The sequence below is a fragment of the Schistocerca gregaria genome, chromosome 3, assembly GCF_023897955.1.
Source record: "Schistocerca gregaria isolate iqSchGreg1 chromosome 3, iqSchGreg1.2, whole genome shotgun sequence".
NCBI lineage: Eukaryota > Metazoa > Arthropoda > Insecta > Orthoptera > Acrididae > Schistocerca > Schistocerca gregaria.
In genome coordinates, this window is record NC_064922.1 from 426,037,277 (window position 1) to 426,063,916 (window position 26,640).

Here is a 26,640-nt window from a genome sequence, read left to right on the forward strand (position 1 = left end):
TGATTTCTGCTATCAGCAATACAGTGCATAACTCTCAGATTGTATCAGAATAGATTGAGAAATAGTCTACATGATTAGTGTGAGATTGAGAAATAGTCTACATGATTAGTGTGGATGTATGGTTTCCCATATCATGTTTCCTAATCCTATTGAGCATATACGAGATGCCATAAATATCTTGGTTCTAGCTCTGACCAATCTTCTTGAGTTGTGGGCTGCTATTGAGCAGTCATGGCTGCCAATAGCTTCAAGTGGCTCTTGTAATTCATACCACAACCTATCGCTGCAACCATATGAGCAGAAGGAGGTGCTACATGTTACTAGACTGTTCTGTTATTCAGTTACTCATGATGGTAATTGTTCACCAATATAATATAGCATACCATGTTTACTGAGCATTATGTCTTGTGAAATATTATCATCTTGTGTGTGCAGATGTGAATAGGCTACAACAAAAACTGCTATATTCAAATGTTTTGACTTGTATTTTACAGTGAGGACTGATTTGAGATAACTTTGGTGTGTGTGTGTGTGTGTGTGTGTGTGGGGGGGGGGGGGGGGGTTATGGGAAACTCAACCTTGTTTTTTACAGCTTTTAATGTTTGTATCTTTTTTAATAGGGTCTCAATGCTGCTCTATTCTATGATAATCCTGATGTCCGGAGTTACGTCTCCCTGGTACCTACAAGTGCCATTACAGGGGAGGGCATGGGAAATCTACTGGCTCTTATTGTTGACAGCTGTCAGAATATGTTGGCAAAGAGACTGATGTACTCAGAGGAACTTCAGGTGAGATCATGAAATCAATTTTGAATATTATTTAAGTTACTTTGGACAGCATTGTCCAAAACGTCACTAGTATTTCTTTGATAGGTAAACATTTTTTTATCTGCACAAGGTTAGAAATTGGTCCATGCTGCAATGTATTTTTAATGTATGAAAATAACATTAACAAAAGTATACAGAATTCATACAAGCAATCTATAAAATTAGACTGTTGATTCAAGTGATGGTTAAATCATGAGAATGTTTTGATGACTTCTTTATTCAGTGTTTACATTTTGTGGCATACAGTAGCAATGGTAGTGGTTCTTAAGTTAAATAGTGACAAAGTTGTTGGTGAATTGCTTTTTGGTTATTAAATTTAGTAGCCTTCAGTGGTGTCTAATGCTGTACCTGGTGAAATAATGGTTAAATAAATTTTTTGAAACTTTCACTCACTGTTTTTCATAAAGTTGTTTGCACGTTGTAATCATTTATTACATTTTAGTATGGCAGTTTTCAGCCAGTGCTGTTACTATTTGTAGTGAAATATCTCAGAAAACAATTTTGGTTCACTGTGTTTACTTTCGTCAGTGTTCCAGTGGATGCTTTAATTTTTGGTTTTAGATAAGAAATTGTGTGAAGTTTGTATGGTATTGGTATCAGTTGTGGTTTAGTAGTATTAATAGAAGTAGTTGCTTTCTTTGTAGTGGACAGAAGTCAAGTTCACTATTGTTAGTTTTGTAAATCATTCTATCATAGTAACTGAACTTGCAAGTAGTGGGTTATGATGTGAGATTTGTTCAAAGTATTTTCATTGGGGGATGCAGTGGGAAGCCAATGGGGATTCTAATGTGATCCCCTCCAGGAAATGCAGACTTTGTAGCAGAGATAAGCTAATAGAGAAGTAGGCACGTAAGGTCTGTGCCATTCAGGTGCAGTCACAAAACACAAAGGAGGAACTAGATAGGATGTGTAGGGAAAAGGGTGCTGGAAATGGGAACTGGCCGTTGGTAAGAAGGCAGCTAGTAAGAGGAGGTATTCAGACAGTTGTACTTGGCATATCACCAATAGATTTGACCAATTGTCAGAGTGTAGTGGAGAGGAGCCTTTTGTAGCTATAGGTGTAGGAAACATGCAACAGACTTCAGCAATTAGAGAGCCTAAGTCTGAATTCTAATAGAAGGAAGGATGTTCTGCTGCGAGGTAATTCTCATGGCAGAGGTGTAGGCCAGCACTTGCAGGGAGCGAGTACCACATCACCAGCATTGTGGAGCCTAGTGCAGGGTTGAATCAAGTGAATGTGAATGTAGGGAAGTTATGTAGAAATTTTACGAAACAAGATCTGGTAGTGATTGTGGGTCGAGCTGGGAATAGTCTTGATAGGGACGAGGAGTGTGATGTAGGTGGTGACCAGGAAAAGGTAGCTGCTCAAACGGGTGACACAAATGTGCACTTCATGCAAATGTTTCAGCTTCATGGTCAATGTAATTTTAACGCTGCTGTTAGGCATGTTAACCTGGGGCTTGAGAAGGCACTGGTGCTAGAGTGCATGTCTCACTTTGCAGTGATGCTGGTTGAGCTTATCAATAGCTTGGGTTTTAGTAGACATGGCCTGCACCTCACTAGATGTGGGAAGGGTAGGCTGGCAGATCTTATAGGTGGCAGTGTAATGGACGGTGATAGGATCGCTCGTGGGAAAATTCTTGTAGTAGTTGGTGTAAGAATGCACCATTTTTAGTTTGAAATCAGCTGATAGGTATCCCTGCTTAAAGGAAGCCTCTCTAACATTTACATCTACATCATACTCTGCAGCCACCTAATGGTGTGTGGCAGAGGGTACTTTTGGTACCACTATCTGATCCCTCCATCCCTGTTCCACTCGCGAGTAGTGCATGGGAAGAATGATTGTCAGTACGCCTCGGTATTGGCTCTAATTTCTCGAATTTTCTCCTCGTGATCAGTATGCAAGATGTATGTGGGGGAGGGGGAAGTAATATGTTGTCTGACTACTCCTGAAAAGTGCTGTCCTGAAATGTCAGTAGTAAATCTCTCCGTGATGCACAATATCTCTCTTGTAACTTCTGCCAGTGGAGTTTGTTTAGCAACTCCGTAACACTCTTTTGGTAGCTAAATTATCCCGTGATGAAATGCGCCGCTCTTTGTTGGATCTTCTCTATCTCTATCAGTCATACCTGATAGGGATCCCAGATAGATGAACAGTACTCAAGAATCGGGCAAACAAGCACCTTATAAGTCTCTTCTTTCGTGGGCGAGTTAAATTTCCGTAAGATTCTTCCAATGAATCTGAGTCTCGTGTCTGCTTTTCGCACTATCTGTTGTATATGGTCATTCCACTTAAGGTCGCTCTGGATAGATACGCCTAGATATTTTATAGCAGACGCTGTCTCCAGCTGTTTGCCCCCTGCGGGTCCGGGGTAAGAATAGGCCCGAGGTATTCCTGCCTTTCGTAAGAGGCGACTAAAAGGAGTTTCAACCATTTCGGCCTTCCATGTGATGGTCCCCCTTGGGGTTTGACCTCCATTTTTCAAAATTCTACAGAAGTACTAGCCTTTTGGGGAAGGATGCCTTACGTGGTGTATCACTGGTCCTCAGTGCACTACGACCTTGGCATGCAGCATTGTAACGGTGTTGTAACCGCACCCACTATTCCTCAAATTGGGCCTAAACGCCTGATGGGTTGCACAAGTTACGCCCATAGAGCGTCCCCATCTGCACCTATGATCATGATGGACTTCCCGTGGCACCCAAAATCCAGCACGGTAGCCAGCCCGTTGTGGTGGGGTCGTCATGTACCCTCTAGGTTGTAGCCCCCTGACAACACAGGGATCTTACTGCCAATACCTGAGCTGCACCCTCCCGACGTCGGCCAAGGAGTAGATGCCCGTCTCCTTGGGGCATCAGGACTCCCGGCAACGGTCATCCTGCCAGGTGGCCCTTGCTGAGGCTGGGTGGGTGCCCGTGGGGAGAGCCCCTGGTCGGAGTGGGTGGTATTGGGGCGGATGTTTCGCAGATGAAACATCAACATATATCAGGTCGATCTGCGGCCGAGTCTTTTAAAAAGAAAGGTACTGTCTCTGGTTCTGGTTCTCCTGCCCTTTCCCCCTTGGCCACTCCCTGGGAGGAAGGACAGGCCCGCCGGCTTGGGGCCAAGTACTTCTCCCACTATTTAGTCTGTTCTCGGACCGATGGGGGGATGTTCGCCACCTCCAAGCCCATGTTCTTTGTCCAGCACATCGAGGACATCTTCGGGGAAATCGAGGCTCTCAGTAAAATGCGTTTGGGGTCTGTTCTTATAAAGACCACCTTCGCCACACAGTCGGCGGCGCTCCAGGCGTTCGACCGACTAGGGGACATCCCAGTGTCCATTGTCCCGCATCTGGCACTGAATAGGACGCAGGGGGTTATTTTTCATCGGGACCTCCTGCTGCAATCTGATGAGGAGATCAGGGCCAACCTGGAGCGCCGGGGCGTGCATTTCGTCCGGCGAGTCCAGCGCAACCCCAAAGACTGTCGCATCGACACCGGGGCCTTCATCCTCGCCTTCGAGGGGGACGTTCTCCCGGAGAAGGTAAAGGTGATGTGCTACCGGTGCGACGTGCGCCTCCTATGCGCTGCTTTCGGTGTTTGCGCTTCGGGCACATGTCGTCACGGTGTGAGGCTGAGCCCCTTTGTGGCGATTGTGGATGTCCTCTTCGTGAGGAACACACATGCACCCCACCACCTTGGTGCGTCGATTGTCCTGGCCTCCACTCGCCTAGATCTTTAGACTGCCCCGCATATCAGAAGGAAAGAAGATTCAAGAATTGAAAACTTTGGACCGTCTCTCATATTCTGAGGCCAGGAAGAAGTATGACCGCCTCCATCCTGTGATGTTGACAACTTCGTTTGCCTCAGTCGTGTCCACTCCTTCCATAGTATCCTCACCCCTATGCTGTCCCCCCTCCACCTCCTCACCCCATCCGGGGTCTATGCCTCCGCCTCCCAAATCCCTCCCTTCCAAATCCTCCTCCCTGCCCCCTCTGCCCCAGGGGCCACCCTACCTCCTCCTCCTCCTCCTCCTCCTCCTCCTCCTCCTCCGCTGCCTGAGAAGCTATCCTCTTCTCAGGCGTCCATTGAGGAAAAGTTCCGGACCCTGCCTTCCGAGGTCCGGCGTTCCAAAACAGACCCCGCAGGTGAGGACCTTCTTCGGGTCGAGCCCACCATCCCCGTGCCTCATCGGGCTTCCAAGAAGGCCTCCAAGAAGAAGTCTTTCCCCCCTCTCCACCCAGGCGCGTTTCGTCTGACACTCCATCCGTGAGTCGCTGCTCCCGGCCGTCGTCAATTTCGCTGGGATGCTCTGCTGCCAGGCGCTCAGCTGGCCTGTCATCGGCGAATGATGCTGCCCCTCCTACACAAGCCAGGAATGCGGCCGCAGCTGGCGACGACTGGATAGAACAGGATCTGCGTCCCGCCGGTTGTGGCATTGTTCCCTCGAAACCTGGCCCTCCGCAGCCGTTGAGGTGACCAGCTCTTTACCCGTTTCGTTCCCCCTTTTTTCTGACTAGCGATGGCTTTGTTACAATGGAAGATAAGAGGTATTTGATCTAATCAGGAGGAATTACAACTGCTCCTCCGCCTGCACTGTCCGCTCGTCCTTGTCTCCAGGAAACCAAGTTGCGCCCAACTGACCGTATTGCTTTTACCCACTATACCTCGGAGTGGTCTGACCTCACCCCTGTGGACGGTATTCGAGCTCATGGTGGGGTCATGTTGCTCGTTCTGGACGATGTCTATTACCATCCCATCCCACTGACCACCCCACTCCAAGCAATAGCTGTCCGTATTACTCTTTCTGCCTTTACTTTTTCTGTTTGTACTGTCTACACTCCATCGTCATCCGCAGTTAGTCGGGCTGACATGATGCACCTGATTGTTCAGCTTCCTCCGCCGTTTTTATTGTTTGGCGACTTCAATGCCCATCATCCCCTTTGGGGCTCTCCTGCATCCTCTCAGAGAGGCTCCTCTTGGCGGATGTCTTCAACCATCTCAATCTTGTCTGCCTCAATACTGGCGCCCCGACTTTCCTGTCTGACTCTACTCGTACCTACTCCCACTTGGCCCTCTCGATCTGTTCTACCACTCTTGCCTGTCGGTTCAAGTGGTATATCCTTTCTGACACCTATTCGAGCGACCATTTCCCCTGTGTCATTCGTCTCCTGCACCACACCCCATCCCCACGTCCTTAGAGCTGGAACATACCGAAAGCTGACTGGGGACTTTACTCCTCCCTGGCGACCTTTCCGGACCACGATTTTCTCAGTTGTGACAGTCAAGTCGAATACCTCACGGCTGTTATCATCAATGCTGCCGAACGTTCCATTCCTCGTACTACCTCTTCTTCACGTCGCGTTTCCGTCCCCTGGTGGAATGAGGCTTGTAGAGACGCTATCCGTTCTCGACGACGTGCTTTACGCACCTTTCGCCGCCATCCTACGTTGGCGAATTGTATTGGATACAAACGACTCCGAGCGCTATGCCGTAGATTCATCAAAGACAGCAAAAAAGCTTGTTGGGCCTCTTTCACCAGCTCCTTTTAACAGTTTTACTCCCTCTTCTGTTGTCTGGGGTGGCCTGCGCTGGCTGTCGGGCATTAAGGCACACTCCACGGTACCTGGCCTGACTTCAGGTAATGAGGTACTTGTTGATCCTGTGGATGTCTCCAACGCCTTCGGCAGCTTTTTCACGGAGGTTTCAAGCTCCGCCCATTACCACCCTGCCTTCCTTCCCAGGAAAGAGGCAGAAGAGGCTCGGCGACCTTCCTTCCAGTCGCTGAATCTGGAAAATTATAATGCCCCCTTTACTATGCGGGAACTCTAACGTGCACTTGCTCTGTCCCGGTCCTCTGCTCCGGGGGCAGATGCCATTCATGTTCAGATGCTGACACACCTTTCTCTAACAGGCAAAAGTTCTTCGTACCTACAATGGCATCTGGACCGAAGGTCAAGTCCCCATGCATTGGCGTGACGCCGTCATTTTCCTACACCCAAGGATAGACACCTACCTTCTAGTTATTGCCCCATTTCTCTTACAAGCTGTGTCTGTAAGGTGATGGAGTGCATGGTTAACGCTCGGTTAGTTTGGATTCTTGAATCTCGACGGCTAATTACCAATGTTCAATGCGGCTTTCGTCGCCACCGCTCTGCTGTTGACCACCTTGTGACCTTGTCGACATTCATCATGGCCAACTTTTTGCGAAAGTGCCAAACGGTAGCCGTGTTCTTCGATTTGGAGAAGGCTTATGGTACCTGTTGGAGAGGAGGTATCCTCCGCACTATGCACAGGTGGGGTCTACGTGGTCGCCTGCCCCTTTTTATTGATTCCTTTTTAACAGATCGAAAGTTTAGGGTACGTGTGGGTTCCGTATTGTCCGACGTCTTCCTCCAGGAGAATGGAGTGCCTCAGGGCTCCGTCTTGAGCGTACCCCTTTTTGCCATAGCAATCAATCCAATTATGGATTGCATTCCATCTAATGTCTCAGGCTCTCTTTTTGTCGATGACTTTGCGATCTACTGCAGTGCCCAGAGAACATGCCTCCTCGAGCGCTGCCTTCAGTGTTGTCTTGACAGCCTATACTCGTGGAGTGTGGCTAATGGCTTCCGGTTCTCTGAAGAGAAGATGGTTTGCATCAACTTTTGGCGATATAAAGCATTCCTTCCTCCATCCTTACATCTCGGTCCCATTGTTCTCCCATTCGTGGAAACAACTAAGTTTCTAGGGCTCACACTGGACAGGAAACTTTGTTGGTCTCCGCATGTGTCCCTTAATGTACTCAGAGTTCTTTGTTGTTCATCTTGGGGAGCGGATCGCACTGTCCTGCTTTGCTTGTATCGGTCCATAGTCCGATCAAAGCTGGATTATTGGAGCCTCGTCTACTCGTCTGCTCGGCCATCCCTCTTACGCCATCTCAACTACATCCACCATTAGGGGTTACGTCTTGCGACCGGAGCATTCTACACTAGTCCCGTCGAGAGTCTTTATGCTGAAGCTGCCGAATTACCATTGACCTACCGGCGCAACCTACTTCTTTGTCGGTATGCCTGCCGGCTGTTGTCAATGTCCGACCACTCCTCTTATCAGTCCTTCTTCGCCGATTCTCTCAACCGTCAGTATGGGTTGTACATGTCTGCCCTGCTGCCCCCTGGAGTCCGCTTTCGTCGCCTGGTTCGACAATTGGATTTTGCCCTCCCTACCACCTTCAGAGAAGGTGAGAGCCCGACACCACCTTGGCTCCAGGCTCCGGTTCATATTCATCTCGACCTCAGCTCGCTCCCGAAGGAGGGTACTCCAGCTGCAGTGTATTGCTCACGGCTTGTCGAACTTCGTATGCGACTTGCCAGTCACACCTTTATTTACACTGATGGCTCCAAAACCGACGATGGTGTCGTCTGTGCCTTTGTCGTCGGGGCCGTCACCTTTAAATACCGGCTCCTCGACCAGTGTTCCAGCTTTACGGCCGAGCTTTTTGCTCTCCATCAGGCCGTTCAGTACACCCGCCGCCACTGCCATTCATCGTATGTACTCTGCTCTGATTCACTCAGGGCTCTTCAGAGCCTTGGAGCTCCATATCCGGTCCATCCCTTGGTGCAACGGATCCGGCAGTCCCTCCATTCTTTTGCTGATGATGGCTCTCCTGTCAGCTTTCTATAGGTTCCCGGCCATGTAGGAGTGCCTGGGCATGAGGCTGCTGATGCTGCAGCCAAGGCTGCAATCCTCCTGCCTCGGCCAGCGTCCCATTGTGTCCCGTCATCTGACATTAGTGGGGTTGTTTGTAAGAGGCTTGTGTCATTGTGGTGGGATACTTGGTCATCACTTCAAGGAAACAAGCTCCGGGCCGGAAAACCGTTCCCAACTGCTTGGACAACCTCCTCCCGACCATCTCGGCCAGAAGAGGTCCTTCTGACCAGGTTGCGGATTGGGCATTGCCGGTTTAGCCACCGCTACCTGCTCTCCGGTGACCCAGCCCCACAGTGCCCATGTGGTCATGCATTGACAGTGCGCCATGTTTTATTGTCGTGTCCCCGTTTTAGTCAATCTCGTGTTGTCCTGTCTCTGCCATCTACTTTACAGGATATTTTAGCTGATGACGCTCGAGCAGCTGCTCGTGTTCTTCATTTTATTATTTTGACTGGCTTGTCCAAAGACATCTAACTCTTTCACTTATTTTATCTGCATCTTTGTAAGATCTTTCTGAGCAAGACTTCCAGGTCATTCTTCCTATTACACTCTTTCCGTGAATCGACATTGAAATCCCCACAAATAGTAATTTGCTTTCCCCTATCTGATGTATAGCACAATAAGGCATCCAAGTTTTCCAGGAATAAATGAGTTTCCTGAATGGGACCTCTATACTTTTACAATTATAAGAGCCCTCCTTCAGTTTAAGATGACCGGCACATGCTTCTATATGTTGCTCTAGACAAAACTTTTTTGTATCTAAGTTTTTTACACAGTGATAACTTTTGACATATATGGCAATTCCTCCTCTCACCTTATTCTCTCTACTCATATGTGCAGCTAGTTTATAACCACTGATATTTATCTTTTCCATATAAGGCACAATCTGATGCTCAGATAGGTGTAGTCTATCTCTTACATTATCAGATTCAATGTCATCTGAAGAAACCAGGAGCTCATCTACTTTATTCTTCAATGCCGGAATATTTTGGTGAAAAATGGTAACATTGTTTTTTACTTTACTTTTGTGAGAATCTACTTTTTTCTTTAATCCACCAGTATTTTGGTTAAATATGGTAGCAGTATTATTTACTTTTCTGTTGTGAGAATTTTGTGAGTTTTGGACCTCTTTAGCACCTGCCTGCCTGAACTTCTCATTGGACACTGATATTAGTCTAAAAAAGAGGTACATCCATGAGTACTAGTGTCCCCCCCTTATAGATTTCGCTAACAACCCTGCCAGTTTACCCTTCCCTTTCCTATTGAGGTGTAGGCTGTGCCTTGTGAAATCATCCCTTTCAATAGCCTCAACAGGAACCAACCCAATGTCTGACAGAATGGCCACCCTACACAACTGATCCAACTCCATACTTACCCTCCTGACAGAGCGGTTCAACTGAGACTGATCACGCCGCACGAAAGCAGGCACCAGCCCAACATTGGTATGGGTCATTGCCGAGGCTATTTTCACCAGGTCACACTCGCCAGGCTTTTGAGTGTGTTGATCACAAAATATTGCTCCAGAAGTTGGACCATTATGGAATAAGGGGAATAACTCACAACTTGTTCTTTAAGAACAGACAGCAAAAGGTTATCCTCAACAGTATTGAGAATAGCTATCATGTGAGGTCCAAGTGGGACACGACCCCAGGGATCAATGCTGGGACCACTCCTGTTCCTTATTTATATAAATGGTATGCTCTCTAGTGTTACGGGTAATTATAAAATATTTCGGTTTGCTGATGACACTTGCTTGGTTAAAAAGGATGTTGTGTGCAATGTTGGCACTGTTTCAAATAGTGCAGTTAAAGACATAATTTCAAGGCTTGCAGAAAATAAACTAACGCTAAATCACAGTGAGACTTAGTTTTTATAGTTTCCAAAACACAATTCAAGAAAATTTGACATTTTAATTTCATGAAATGGGCATATCATCAGTGATAACAAACAGTTGAAATTTCGAGGTGTTCAGATAGATAGTAAACTGTTGTTAAAAGCCCATGTTCGGGATCTTTTTCAAAGACTCACTGTAACATTTTAGAACAGTATGTGAAGTAAGTGATTGTTTGACGCAAAATGTGTGTACTTTGTTAATTTTCAATTGCTTTTGATGTGTGGCATTATATTTGGGGGTAAATCTTCCCTTTCTTAAAGGGTATTTTAATTCAGAAACTGGCAGTTCGGCTTTTAAGTGGTATAAGTTCACGAACTTATTGTCGACCACTATTCATTAGTCTGGGTATTCTGACATTGACATCTCAATATATGCATTCTTTACTGTTGTTTCTTGTTAACAGTATCAGCTTATTCCCAATAATTAGCAGCTTTCACTCATTTAATACTAGGCAGAAATCCAATTTGTTTATGGATTGTGCTTGCTTGACTCTTGTGCAGAAAGGCGTGCAGTATTCTGCTGTATCCATTTTCAGTAAGCTACCACAAGAATTCAAAAATCTTAGCAGTAATCCATGTGCTTTCAAATCTAAACTGAAAATTTTCTTCATGGGTCACTCCTATTCAGTTGAGAAGTTCCTTGAAAAATGAATCTGATTTCGGTGTTATATTTTTGATTGCATTTACATAAATTTGCAGATTGACATAATTTTAAGATTCATAAATATTTTATTACCTGTTATTACTTTTCTGTTGTAATATCTTGCACTGACAGGTTCCATGACCATGGAAACTTGCTCCTCAATTTGGTGCTACGGAACTAGATGTCTAAAATTAAAAAAAAAAGAAATTGGAACATTAACTACTTCTTTGGAAGCAGATGTGCACTCTTGTTCTGAAAACCATTATTTTTATACCAAATATTTGTTTCAAAGGATCCATTTCACTTTTTGGGAGGGAAGAATTGATTATGTAAATGGCAGTCCGTAAACATTTTCTGCCAACAGGAAGAGTTAACTTTGTGTTCTGAAGTTAATGAGTATTTTTTTAGTTTGATCTATTGCATTGTCATATTTTCAACTTTCTTCTTAAATTTTGTTGGCATGGTTGTTAGTATAGCATTTGGAGGCTGATGTTTTTGCAGTTGTCCAGTTTGGTGTGCGATTTTCTTTTGTTAACGTTTCTGAGCATATGAGGGTTGCTCAGAAGCAAATGCATCACTTTTTTTACAGCAACTTCTTATTGAACACAATGAAAGGTGCTTCCAAGAAAGAATGATGTTTCTTCTACATTCCTTATTTTTCCATTCATCTCCTTCCCATCCTGTGGTCTTCATCCATTGAAACACAGGGCCATGTACACCCCGTCGGTGCCACTCTTTGTTCTGGTCACAATGCCATTTCCTCACTGTGCGAAGCACTTTGTTGTCCTCAAAATGTTTTCCATGAGTGTTATCCTTTAACTGCCTAAACAGCTGGAAGGCTGAGGGAACTAGGTCAGGGCTGTGGGATGGATAGGGTGACACTGTCAAACCATGTTTAGTTATGTACTCTCAAATCTTCAAACATGTGGGAGGCTGAATGTTATCATGTTGAATGAGCCACCTGGGTTGTTATCACACTGAAGTCACTGGAAATGCTTTTTGACTTTGGTTAATGTGTTCATACATGCTTCAGAATTAATGGTGCTGCCGCTTGGCATCTCGAATTGCAAGTGGATCTTGTCAGGTGTGACAGCTGTGAATGACGTCCACGAATGCTGCAAATCTCGGAGCTTTACCAAAACTGCCTTTGAAGTACATCGCTTACAGAAACCATTTTGAAACATTGCTGCAGCTACCCTATCTGTTGGAGGCAGGCTGGGATATGGGCGGCGGGGGGTGTCAAACTGGGTATTTGCTCTGGGCAGCAATTTCAGGTGGCCCCAAATTCACTTCGTTGCAGAAAAACAATCTTATTCCACAAAGCGCCTGGTTCTATCAATTGTTCATATGATTCTGAAATACATCGTCTCTGCCAGGGGAATCCCCATCACATCTAGAAATAAAAAACCTTCCCGCAGACAACAGGGGACAGTGCTACATGAACTGAGCCGAATAAACCCAAACAGGTGAAAGCCAATCTCTGATTTTTTATGTGGTTTATTGGGTGTGCCAGTGATAATTGTTTTTATAATTATTATAGATTCAGACTTCCAGAGTGGAAATGAATGACTGACAGGAATATCAGCTAAGAAAGATTATATAATAACTTCTCAGTGTATCCAAGAAAATGAAATTTTGATAGAAAATTTTTGCCATGACTCTGTACCACTAAGGATCATTTGTACAGTCCCCGGTTAGCGCCTCTTTAAATTCTATTCTTGAAATAGTGCAGAAAATATATATGAACATGTAATAACACCTTACTGGAAAATAAACAATGGATAACAGAACCAGTGATTCTGGCAAGGTTTGCGAAGGTAACTGGAGAATAAGTTTTGACAATGGGATAGTTACAGAATTAGTGATAGCAATATTTTTTGTTAGAACGAGAAGAAATGGGGACATCAAACAAATTAAATGGAACAATATGACTATTTCAAATTTATATAAAAATACTACTACCACTATTACTACTACTGCTACCACCACCACCAACAACAACAACAACCACCACCACCACCCCACAACCATCACTTTTTGATCTCCTGATTGAGAAACTGGAGCATATGAACGAAATGTGAAACTGTTTTCTAGCATAAAACTTTTTGCTTGTAGTAGGCCTAATAGGCATTTGATATTGGCAGTATGTGAATTATATTATGTAATTTTTTTATGTAAATGAGGTAGATAATAACCATTTGTGTCAAAACAGTGTCACTTATGTGGCGTATGTTACAATTGCTGCAATATTAGAAAGGCCTATTTTGTTTTATCTAGCAAATAGTGACAAAAAGCGTAATCAGATTGAGAAACCACACCAGTCTTCGGTACTATTCATATTAACAGCTTTTTCAGTATTAGACAATGACATTTTGATTTTTCATGTAGCAAAATGTTTGATGAGCTTTGATGAGGTAATAGATTCTTTCGCATAAAGGAAAGCCTGCCATGTATAGCTGTTGCAAGATTAGAGAGAAAAAAAAAATGCTGGAACCTAAGGATTGAAGAAATCATCAAACCGGTGACTGGGAGCAGCAGGGGCACCGCAGGACATTTTAATTCCTACTGTCCAGAATATAGTTTTGATGGTTTCCATTGTACACATGTTTGAATTCCACAGAGTAAAATACAGTTATGTGCAATAGAAGAAAGCTGTGCGATTAGATGTGGCACTGCACTTTGGCACACTTGAGACCAAATAACATGTCTTACATTTCCTTGAACATATATGTTTATATGTGTGAAACTCTTAAGAAAGATGTGTGCTACAAAATGAACATATTTTTTAATTTTTAAATTTTTTGTTGTTGTGTTGCATCTCAAACACTGGAGTTTTTGCCCCATTTTGGAAATATCTTAGATCTGGGGCTGGTTAGAAGCACTGAAAAATTTGCATGCTTGTACCAGAAACATCAAATAATGTATACCTAAAATTTCACGGACTGAGGAAAGACAAAGTGGTACATTACTTTCTGGGCGATCCTCGTATTCAGTGACAAACTGTGGTGTCTAGTTTTTGTTATTAATACTTGCCATTAATTGGAAGGCTTCTCTAAACGAAACTGAACTTTTAAAAATTATTTAATTTTTGTCTAAAGAATCTGTGTGGTGTTTCAAAACTGCAACTAATCTTGTAAATTTTCCTTACAGGCAACAGTTTTGGAGGTGAAAGCTATACCTGGCCTGGGAACAACTATTGATGCAATTTTAGTCAATGGAAGACTTCGAGAAGGTGACACCATGGTCCTTGCAGGCACAGATGGTCCAATTGTGACGCAAATTAGATCCCTCCTGATGCCGCAGCCCATGAAGGAATTACGTGTGAAGGTATGTACTTACATCCAAATTTGTTTTTTCATTTCTGTCGATACTGGCCTATAATGTATATAAAGTCAATTATTATTAGTTTTTTTTTTTAGTCGAAAGTATTATGGCCACAACCTGCTGCAAAGTCGAATGCCACCTGGCAGTACTGTAGGCATGTAATATTGTCGGGAAATTATATAAGCAGAGCAGAGATGGATGGAGAATCATTCTAATGACTGGAAGGGTTACAAATGAGAAAATGAACTGAAGCAAGCAACTTTACCAAAGAGCAGATTCTTATGGCATTGTACCTAGAACTAGCATCTAGGAAACTGCAACACTGGACTGCTGTTTGTGGGCTACTGTTGTGAACATCTCTGGAAAGCAGTTGAAGGATAGTGAAACAATGAGTAGGCAACAAGATGTGAATGTATGCTTTCCCGGCGTATACAGCTGGCGAAGAGTTCTCGGGCTTCCGCCACCCGGCTGGAAGCCCGAGAACTCTTCGCCAGGCAACAAGATGTTTAACATCGATGTTTCACCACAGAATGTGAATTTTGGAGGTCTATCCACTATGTAAAGTGGGATGGGTTGTGACCTGCAGCACATCTGATAACAGGGTTCAAAGCTGGTGCAGGCACAAGTGTTTTGGAGTATACCATTCAGCAGACATTGTCTAACATAGAACTCTGCAGCAGACAATTCACAAGTGTGATTGGACATCGTAAGTTGTGATTGCAGCAGGCACAGGCTAATCAGTATTGGAATATGACCCAATAGAAATGTGTTGTCTGGCCAAACGAATCATTCTTCTTATTATACCAGCTTGAAGGTCATGCTTGGATATGCTGTAATCTAGGCAATAGGCTGCTCAAAACATGCACAGCACCACAGAATCAGGCAAATGGGGACACTGTTGTGCTGTAGGGGACACTTTCATCTGGGTGTCCATAGGATGTTTGGCAGTAATCAAAGGCACTGTGACAGCAGTGGACTAAATGACCATTATTGTCGACCACTGACTTGATGCTTCATACTTGATGCTTCCTCAAAGGCTGCGGGCACTTTCCAGAAGGCTAACTGGATCTTCACAAGACCAGCTGTCATGGTTTGAGCAGCATGGTAGTGCACTCATATTGATGTTTTTGCCGCCAAATTCACCAGAACTGAATCTTATATAACACTTCTGGAACCACAAATCTCCAGCCCATAAATTATTAGATGGGTATGATCTCCAGTTTCTCATTGACACTGATGGAATCTGAAACTTCCTGGCAGATTCAAACTGTGTGCCAGACCGAGACTCGAACTCGGGACCTTTGCCTTTCTGGAAACTTCCCCCAGGCTGTGGCTACGCCATGTCTCTGCAATATCCTTTCTTTTAGAAGTGCTAGTTCTGCAAGGTTCGCAGGAGAGCTTCTGTAAAGTTTGGAAGGTAGGAGACAATGTACTTTCAGAAGTAAAGCTGTGAGGATAGGGCACGAGTCATGCTTGGATAGCTCAGTTGGTAGAGCACTTGCCCTCGAAAGGCAAAGGTTCCGAGTTTGAGTCTCGGCCTGGCACACAGTTTTAATCTGCCGGGAAGTTTCATATCACTCCACTACAGAGTGAAAATCTCATACTGATGGAATCTGTTTATTCTTCTCATTGCTGTGTGTGTTACATGTTGTTAATGCTGTATGGACAAAGAAATGAACCCTATATGCAGTGGAACTTCAATTTTATGTTCTCTCTCTCTCTCTCTCTCTCTCTCTCTCTCTCTCTCTCTCTCTCTCTCTCTCTCTCTCTCTCTCTCTTCTTTTCTCCCCCCCCCCCCCCCCCTCTAAAAAAAGTTTGAGGGTCCTCCGACATTGGATATAATCAACGAAAATTACTTGTAACTGAAGCATGAGATACCACTCATCTGCTTTTAGCCATGACGTCATCAACATGTCGAACTAAAAAATATGAAATAATAAATTTACATCTGTGAAATAAATCTTTGGCATTCTTCCAAGTTCTCAACATCGTATTAAAAAAATACTTTGTCGATGGAAAAAGTTTAGGAGTACTCAACCCCCAGCGTTACCCCAGAAAAACAGCACTGCCGATTTTACATCTTTCATGACCTGCACCATAAATTTGTAGCCCCTGTGAGAAAACTAAATGCTGAAAATTCCCCAATTTTACATTTCTTCCTAGTAAGGTTGACTTCGATTCTTTGTTCTTACTCATCGTGCTTGACTTCATCCTACTTTCTTCCTATGGACATTTGAAGTGACTGAACGAATTATAAGTGGCACAATTGCTGGCCAGGCAATTGCTCCAAACCGGAAGTGCGATAAGCGCGCGGTATATAAGTGGTGTTTCCGGTTAGATGGAGTCATTCGTCGCGCAGCTGCTGCATCAGGCAACTGTATTGAATGGCTCAGAGATGCCTCGTTACAGGAGAAGAATGAGACGGTCTCGTCTGCCCGTGTATAAAGCAGTTTCTACTGTTGAATTCAAACCAGGTGAGAATGGAGTTAATGGAACTGCCACCTGAGTAGTGGCGGAGTTAAGGAATATTTTAGGCTGTTGTGGAGAGGGAGGACAGGAAGTGTTCCAAACTGAGCCAATATGTGATGAAGGGGTCCAGTCACCACCTTTTCTTGTGCCACTTATAACTCGGTCTCATCTTGAATTCCTGATGTACTGTATTTAGCAGCAGTATCAGTCGTCAACCTTTTAAATTCAGACACTGACTTTTAAAGAATATGCCCAGTCAGAATCAAGAAAAGTTGATCGTTTCTAGCTAGTGAGCTTTTACTGGCTGGTGTATTGTTATGTCGCCCAACAGTCAACGCAGCCACCACACCACACTTCCGCACTAACATGACCATGCCCTTTTGTTTAGCTCACTGCGTAATAAGTTTAGAGACCTTAGGTTACAAAACATTTGAAATTCCTAAATTACTGGATTATAATCTATAAACAGGCACAGAAGCTATTAATCAAAGTCAGCGAGAGAACTTCACTCTGCTCCTCCTAGGTAGCAATTTTACTAACTCTCTCAACATTCACTGACATAACCAGATGACAAGTCTGTAAACAAATGAGAAATAAATTTGAAAATTTTACTTCATGTAATTAACCTATTAGGAAAAAAGTAGGTGTTGCCACTAGTAACACTGTAGGGTACAAAACTGAAAAGACTTTTGCCAATGTATGTGGTAATTGAGCCATTTCCCAACATACTCTTGCCACAAATTAGACATTAAAACATGCTGTTTTGAGAGTTCTTTCATTTTGTATTCATCTAAAAAATAGCAAAAATTTATAGCCTAATTGGTGAAATAAACAGATAGCTACAAAATATGGTGAAAACTACCACATTAAAACATCTCAGATGTTTGTTTTCCACCTGCAGCCAGTAGCTGTATAGCATGGTGACTTTATGCTAATGCAGTGTCTTCTAACGTATAGAGTGATAAACAGGAAGCTTATTTGGTGGTTAGTTCCAAAGTATGGCAGATGTGATTGGTGTACAGCAAATGGAGTGACCGCAGCTTCCACTTAGGTTTAATTTATGTAGCTATACTCCGTACGCCCTACACTAACATGCATTAATTTTGCTTACAGTGGTTCTTCTAGGAGTTCGTCAACACAATCCGGAACATTTCGAGTCTCAAATGACTGCAGCCAAGATAGGCTTCTCCATTTGCTATTTTCAGCACCACAATTAACAGGACGTGTTAAATGAACTGTTGGGTGATGCCTTGTTCGTATTTGTTGCAGTCCTCAGTCATGTTTAATACATTGTGATGGCAGGCAGATTGTTATAAATGTAATGAATTGCTGAGGCAGAGAAACACTGGAGTACCAGCTATTTCATATTCTTTGGTATGAATAAGTAGCAAACATGAAGTAAAACTTGTTTGTATACATGTACTGTCATGAAATTTGCTGTGTTTACACTACAGCAAGTGACGAGTTTGAAGTGCAAATGGCACACATTGTCAGTATTGCAGAATGCTCCGCTTCGACCCCTCAGTGTAGGGTCGAGTAGACTGCACACTACTTTTTGCAGTCATGAAGTCAATAGTGGGCTTTCAACTACCAATTTTTGCACGCTCATATGAATGACCCCCAGTGTTAACTGTGTGCATTTTGATTATTCATTTCCTTTGAAGGGCGTGTGCTTCAGTATGTTATTACAAAGCAACAGTTCATTGAAAATGTACCACAAACACATCATCCCCATCATTAAATGCCCTTAATAAAGCATCAGAAGGCTTCAAGAGATCTTATCATAAGAGACAAAACTCATGAATTAATCTGTAGCGTAATGAATAATGTCGTGGCGTAAAGAGTTAAAGGTGGTAGGTTCGCTTCCTGCTACATTCTAAAAATTTTCCATTTTAGCATTGTTAAGACAGTCTGGGACATTTTTATGAATGCAATACCACTATGTTCTGCAGTATTGGATCTTATTTCGTATTTCTGTCTGATTAGAAAACAAAGCATGAAATAAATATTTAGCTCTCCATTCCGTATGTGTGATGATTTCCAAGTTTGTGGCTAGGCGTGGACATAAGAGAACAGTTTATATTGCTGCAAGTGTAATGATGACAAATAACATTCATATTATTCCTCCTTACAAATATTTTGCACGTTGTGCAACCACAGACACATTTCCATGAAGAGTTCTAACTACAGATGAAATTCTCCTGTCACTAACACATCCATAAATGTATGAACTCTGTGCTGTAGTGATTGTTAAATTGATAGACTCATTTCTGGTCACCTTCACAGTGCCATACATCATGATTACATCAGTTCCTGCAAAAGATAATGTGTAACATTATCCTGCTGTACCTCTTGTGACATCCTGAGTGACTTTCTGTGTTCATCCCTGTTTAGCCTTGTTTCCTCCAATCCATCCTTAGTTCATGCAAGGCAATGAACTACAAGCTGCCTTCCTTTTCCTGCTACTACTCGTTCACTCAGTCAGTCAGTCAGTCAGTCAGTCAGTCATTTTCTGTAGATTCCATTTTGAAGGAATATCTTCAGGGATATGATGAGAATCAAGTTTAAAGCACTGTAATATAATAAGTGTGGGTGAGCAAAAGAAATACACACATTTTACATTTGCAGAAGAAATTTTGCTATGAAAAATGAAGCATTTGTTGAGCTAATTTACAAGTTGATCTTTGTATGATGATGTAATGTTTGAGGAAATATTAAATCAGTATATGTACTTTTCTGTTACAGAATGCATATGTGGAGTACAAGGAGATACAAGCAGCACAGGGTGTCAAGATAGCAGCAAAGGAATTAGAAAAAGCAATTGCAGGTTAGTACTTTTCACTCTGTTTGCTCTTTAAAGTTGTGTAAAAGGATGAAGCATTATTAGCAATATGTTTCCTCTTAGTGCATGATAGGTTAGTGACTATTATTGTGCTTCTATTCCATAATGAAGTTGTTGTTCTTGGTGTGGTGGTCGCGGCGGCGGCTGTTGTTGTTGTTGTTGTTGTTGTTGTTGTTGTTGCTATTATCTAATGCGGCTCTTCATGCTTGTCTGTCCTTTCCGGGTATCTTCATCTTTGCATAACTGTTGCAACATACATTCTTTTGAACCTGTTTATGGTTTCAAGTCTTGGTTTCTCTGTCCAAGTTTTACATCCCACACTTGCCTTCCATTACGACTCTGATGATGCCTTGATGCCTTTGGGATGTATTATCAGCTAATCACTTCTTTTAGTTATTTTGTGCCATGAATTTCTTTTTCCCCTTGTTGGGTTTAGCATCTCCTCATTAGTTGTTTGAACGATCTATTTTATCTTAAGTAGTCCTATGTAGCATCGCATTTAAAAGCTTCTGTTTTCATTTTGTCTGAACTGATTCATATTTTATTTCTGTACAAGACTGCACATCAGAAAAATGTCTTCAGAAGAAAAAGTCATACCCTCTAAATTTATATTAATTGTCAACAAACTTCTCTACCTCAGAAGTGCTTTTCTTGTTATTGGCTGTCTGCATTTTGTATCCTCTCTGGTTCTGCCATCATCAGTTCTGTCACTTTCCCAATAGTAAAACTCATCTGCTACTTACAGTGTTTCATTACCTAATGTAATTCCCTCAGTATCACCTGATTTAATTCAGCTACGTTCCATTACCCTTGTTTTACTTTAGATCATGATCATCTTACAACTTCTTTTCAAGTCACTGTATGTTCCGTTCATGTGCTGTTGCAAGTCCTTTGCCATCTCTGATATAATTAATATGTCATCGGCAAACCTTGTAGTTTCTATTTCTTTTCCCTGAACTTTAATTCTCTTACGAATTTTCTCCTTGGTTCCTTCACAGCTTGCTCAGTGTACAGATTGAATCACACCAGATATAAGCTCAACCCCGTCTCATTCCCTTCACATCTACAGCATTTGTTTCATATTTTTCAGCTCTTCTAGATGCAGTCTCTTTTCTGTATAGGTTGTAGATAAACATATGCTCCCTTTATTTTATTCATAGTACCTTTGGAATTTAAAAGACTGTATTCCAGTCAACATTAAATTTACAAATCTACAAATTTAATAAACATAGTTTAATCTTCCCTTAAACTGTCTTAACGATAAGTTGTAGTATCAGTATTGCCTCACATGATCCTATTCTTCTCCAGAACCCAAATTGATTTCTGAGGTTGACCTCTTATTAGTTTTTTTCATTCTTTTGTAAATAATGTGTGTCAGTATTTTGCAACCATGACTTATTACATTCTAGTTGGGTAATATTCACAAGTAGTTATCTCTGTCTGCAGCTCGTGGTCTAGGGGATAGCGTTGCTGTCTCTGGATCACGGGGTCCCGGGTTTGATTTCCGGCCAGGTTGGCGATTTTCTCTGCCTGGGGACTGGGTGTTTGCGTCGTCGTCATCATCATCATCATCATCATCATCATCATTTGTGAGAGTGGCTTGATTGTGAAAAGAAAATGAACCATGTAGAAATTGCAAACATTGGGACTTCGTACGGGCTCTGATGACCATGCAGTTGAGCGCCCCACTAACCAATAATCATCATCATCATCATCATCATCATCACATGAGCATCTGCCCAGTTTGGAATTGGAATTACTAGAGTCTTCTTAGAGTGTAATGCTAATTTGTCTGTCTTATATACCGAGTGTGGACAAAAATAAGGAAGCACCAGAAACGCAACACGTTACCTGCGTAATATGATGTAGGAAACCTATTGGCATTCCAAACAGCTTCCAGTCATCCCCGAATGGATGAAAAAAGCTCCCGTCTGGTTTTTCAAGGGAATCTTTTACCATTCTAAGTGCAAAGTGTGAAGTTCAGGTAGCAGAGATAGAGGTGGATAGCGATTATGCACCCTCCTCTCCAACATATACCACAAAGTCTCAATAACATTGATATCTGATGACTGTGGTGGCCAGGGCAGATGGAACAATTCACTTTTATGCTTACGAAACCAGTGCTGAATAATATGTGCTGTGTGAACAGGAGCTTTTCCACCTTGGAACACAGCATTGCCATTGTGGAATGAACATTGTACTTCATCTACATCTACATGTACATCTACATGACTACTCTGCAATTCACATTTAAGTGCTTGGCAGAGGGTTCATCGAACCACAATCATACTATCTCTCTACTATTCCACTCCCGAACAGCTAGCGGGAAAAACGAACACCTAAACCTTTCTGTTTGAGCTCTGATTTCTCTTATTTTATTTTGATGATCATTCCTACCTATGTAGGTTGGGCTCAATAAAATACTTTCGCATTCGGAAGAGAAAGTTGGTGACTGAAATTTTGTAAAAAGGTCTCGCCGCGACGAAAAACATCTTTGCTTTAATGACTTCCACCCCAACTCGTGTATCATATCTGCCACACTCTCTCCCATATAACGTGATAATACAAAACGAGCTGCCCTTTTTTGCACCCTTTCGAAGTTCTTCGTCAATCCCACCTGGTAAGGATCCCACACTGCGCAGCAATATTCTAACAGAGGACAAACGAGTGTAGTGTAAGCTGTCTCTTTAGTGGACTTGTTGCATCTTCTAAGTGTCCTGCCAATGAAACGTAACCTTTGGCTCACCTTCCCGACAATATTATCTATGTGGTCCTTCCAACTGAAGTTGTTCGTAATTTTAACACCCAGGTACTTAGTTGAATTGACAGCCTTGAGAATTGTACTATTTATCGAGTAATCGAATTCCAACGGATTTCTTTTGGAACTCATGTGGATCATCTCACACTTTTCGTTATTTAGCGTCAACTGCCACCTGACACACCATACAGCAATCTTTTTGAAATCGCTTTGCAACTGATACTGGTCTTCGGTTGACCTTACTAGACGGTAAATTACAGCATCATCTACGAACAGTCTAAGAGAACTGCTCAGATTGTCACCCAGGTCATTTATATAGATCAGGAACAGTAGAGGTCGCAGGACGCTTCCCTGGGGAACACCTGATATCACTTCAGTTTTACTCGATGATTTGCCGTCTATTACTATGAACTGCGACCTTCCTGACAGGAAATCACGAATCCAGTCGCACAACTGAGATGATACCCCATAGCTCCGCAGCTTGATTAGAAGTCGCTTGTGAGGAACGGTGTCAAAAGCTTTCCGGAAATCTAGAAATACGGAATCAACTTGAGATCCCCTGTCGATAGCGGCCATTACTTCGTGCGAATAAAGAGCTAGCTGCGTTGGACAAGAGCGATGTTTTCTGAAGCCATGCTGATTACGTGTCAATAGATCGTTCCCTTCGAGGTGATTCATAATGTTTTAATACAGTATATGCTCCAAAACCCTACTGCAAACCGACGTCAATGATATAGGTCTGTAGTTAAATGGATTACTCCTACTACCCTTCTTGAACACTGGTGCGACCTGCGCAATTTTCCTATCTGTAGGTACAGATCTATCGGTGAGCGAGCGGTTGTATATGAGTGCTAAGTAGGGAGCTATAGTATCAACGTAATCTGAAAGGAACCTAATCGGTATACAATCTGGACCTGAAGACTTGCCCGTATCAAGCGATTTGAGTTGCTTCGCAACCCCTAAGGTATCTACTTCTAAGAAACTCATGCTAGCAGATGTTCGTGTTTCAAATTCTGGAATATTCCATTCATCTTCCCTGGTGAAGGAATTTCAGAAAACTGCGTTCAATAACTCCGCTTTAGCGGCACAGTCGTCGATAACAGTACCATCGGCACTGCGCAGTGAAGGTATTGACTGCGTCTTGCCGCTTGTATACTTTACATACGACCAGAATTGTTTCGGATTTTCTACTAAATTTCGAGACAATGTTTCGTTGTGGAACCTATTAAAGGCATCTCGCATTGAAGTACGTGCCAAATTTCGCGCGTCTGTAAATTTTAGCCCATCTTCGGGATTTCGCGTTCTTCTGAACTTCGCATGCTTTTTCCGTTGCCTCTGCAACAGCGTTCGGACCTTTTTTGTGTACGGGGGATCCGTTCTGTCTCTTACCAATTTATGAGGTATGAATATCTCAATTGCTGTTGCTACTATATCTTTGAATTTGAGCCACATCTCGTCTACATTCGCATAGTCAGTTTGGAAGGAATGGAAATTGTCTTTTAGGAAGGCTTCGAGTGACACTTTATCCGCTTTTTTAAATAAAATTATTTTGCGTTTGTTTCTGATGGATTTGGAAGAAATGGTATTGAGCCTAGCTACAACGACCTTGTGATCACTAATCCCTGTATCAGTCATGATGCTCTCTATCAGATCTGGATTGTTTGTGGCTAAGAGGTCAAGTGTGTTTTCGCAACCATTTACAATTCGCGTGGGTTCGTGGACTAACTGCTCGAAATAATTTTCGGAGAAAGCATTTAGGATAATCTCGGAAGACGTTTTCTGCCTACCACCGGTTTTGAACAAGTATTTTTGCCAACATACCGAGGGTAGGTTGAAGTCCCCGCCAACTATAACCGTATGAGTGGGATATTTATTTGTTACGAGACTCAAACTTTCTCTGAACTGTTCCGCAACTGTATCATCGGAGTCTGGGGGTCGGTAGAAGGAGCCAGTTATTAACTTAATTCGGCTGTTAAGTATAACCTCCACCCACACCAATTCGCACGGAGTATCTACTTCGACTTCACTACAAGATAAACCACTACTGACATACACAAACACTCCACCACCAATTCTGCCTAATCTATCTTTCCTGAACACCGTCTGAGACTTCGTAAAAATTTCTGCAGAACTTATTTCAGGCTTTAGCCAGCTTTCTGTACCTGTAACGATATCAGCTTCTGTGCTTTCTATTAGCGCTTGAAGCTCAGGGACTTTTCCAGTGCAACTACAACAATTTACAACTATAGTTCCGACTGTTCCTTGATCCAAGCACGTCCTGTAATTGCCAAGCACCCTTTGACATTGCAGCCCATCCCGCACTTTCCCGAGGCCTTCTAACCTAAAAAACCGCCCAGTCCACGCCACACAGCCTCCGCTACCCGTGTAGGCGCCAGCTGAGTGTAGTGAACTCCTGACCTATTCAGTGGAACCCGAAACCCCACCACCCTATGGCGCAAGTCAAGGAATCTGCAGCCAGTACGGTCGCAAAACCGTCTGAGCCTCTGATTCAGACCCTCCACCCGGCTCTGCACCAAAGGTCCGCAGTCGGTTCTGTCAAGGATGCTGCAGATGGTGAGCTCTGCCTTCATCTCGTAAGCAAGACCGGCAGCCTTCACCAAATCAGATAGCCGTTGGAATCCAGAGAGAATTTCCTCAGATCCAAAGCGACACACGTCATTAGTGCCGACATGTGCCACCACCTGCAGCTGGCTGCACCCTGTGCTCTTCATGGAATCCGGAAGGACCCTTTCCGCATCAGGAATGACTTCGAGATGGACCTGATCAGCTAATGGTCGCATAATCATTGGCAGTAATAACAACGTTACAAGAGTATCCATGGGGTCCATGGAACAACATGACATAGCTGCCCAAATCATCACTGTATTTCCACCTAACTTTGCTCTTGGGACATGTAATCAAGGAGCACAACTCTACAACCAAACGACTTTCTTCCATTGCTTCATAGTCCAGGTTTTATGGCTTTGGCACCATGTTTTCCTGTTAAGAGTATTTGTGTTATTAATGAGTGGGTTTGGAATTCAAGTTCATCCTACAGTTCCCTGCTTATGGAGATCCCTTTGCAGTGTTTTGCTGCTGACAGGGTTCATGAGTGTGACATGCAGTTCTGCTGCAACTTCTGCAATGTCCTCCTCTACTGTGTTGTCACAATCCCCTTCAGTGACCTGTTATGATTGCCCAGCACATGCTTGCATCCATGTTGTGGCTTTATAAATGATGTTTTTCAGTTTCCCCTGTAAGCAGTATAAATCTTCAATACGGCACCTATTGAGAGGCCAAACATTTCTGCTATCTTGGTTATGGAAGCACCTGCCATATGAGGAACAATAATTTGCCAACGTTTGGATTCACTTAACTCCGAGATAGTGCACTCACAACTACACAGATCAGTGTCCTGACCACAATTGACATTTGCAGTATACTGAGACATTTCACAGGTGATTTTTGTGGTCACCAAGTGACGTGGCGCAGTGGTTAGCACACTGGACTCCTATTCGGGAAGACAATGGTTCAAACCTGTGTCTGGTCATCCAGGTCTAAGTTTTCCATGATTTACCTAAATCGCTCCAGGCAAATGCCAGGATGATTCCTTTGAAAGGGCATGGTTGATTTCCTTTCCCATCCTTGGCACAATCAGACCTTTTGCTCCATCTGTAATGACCTTGATGTCCGCTTCCTTTCATGGTCAAATACCGCAGCACAACCTGTAGGCTTGGCTAGCACCTGCATTTATGTTCAAGGATGTATTTCTCATGGTGTTCCCATAGTTTCGTCCAACCGCTATACCTTACACACCAGGTAGAATAGTTTCGTCTTGGCTGGCTCTCCCAAGAGTTTCAATAATCCTTCAGAGTCAATCAGATTCTATTAACATATTTCATTTTAATTCCTTTTCAGAAGCTGTTTTTTGTTCATCTTTTTCAGTGCAAGGTTCTTTGTTGTATAGATGTAAAAGTGTGTAATTGTGTTTGTGAATTCTGTTTTTAATGGCTGTATTTTCAGACATAAATCCAACACAGAGTGTTGTCCAACTTTTTTTTTATGGGTGCTGGGATTTTACTTCCAACAAGGCTATAGTAGACCATTTTGCCCATTTGTACACATAAGTAGTAGTGTTGCATCTCAAATGATAATAATATTGTTAGAATGGAGAATCCATACATTACTTCCTTTTTCTTCCATTAAGGTTGGT

The 26,640-nt window shown here is 43.0% G+C and overlaps 1 protein-coding gene across 3 annotated transcripts in view; it reads left to right on the forward strand.

The window, feature by feature from the left end:
- The window catches only part of LOC126356206 (eukaryotic translation initiation factor 5B), a 406,256-nt gene that overhangs the window by 168,245 nt on the left and 211,371 nt on the right, over positions 1-26,640 (forward strand). For all 3 annotated transcript variants that reach the window (XM_050007014.1, XM_050007012.1, XM_050007013.1), the window contains exons 13-15: positions 621-788; positions 14,185-14,361; positions 19,573-19,654. In XM_050007014.1, coding sequence (XP_049862971.1) covers positions 621-788; positions 14,185-14,361; positions 19,573-19,654 — 427 coding nt within the window. The remainder of the gene's footprint in view (positions 1-620; positions 789-14,184; positions 14,362-19,572; positions 19,655-26,640) is intronic.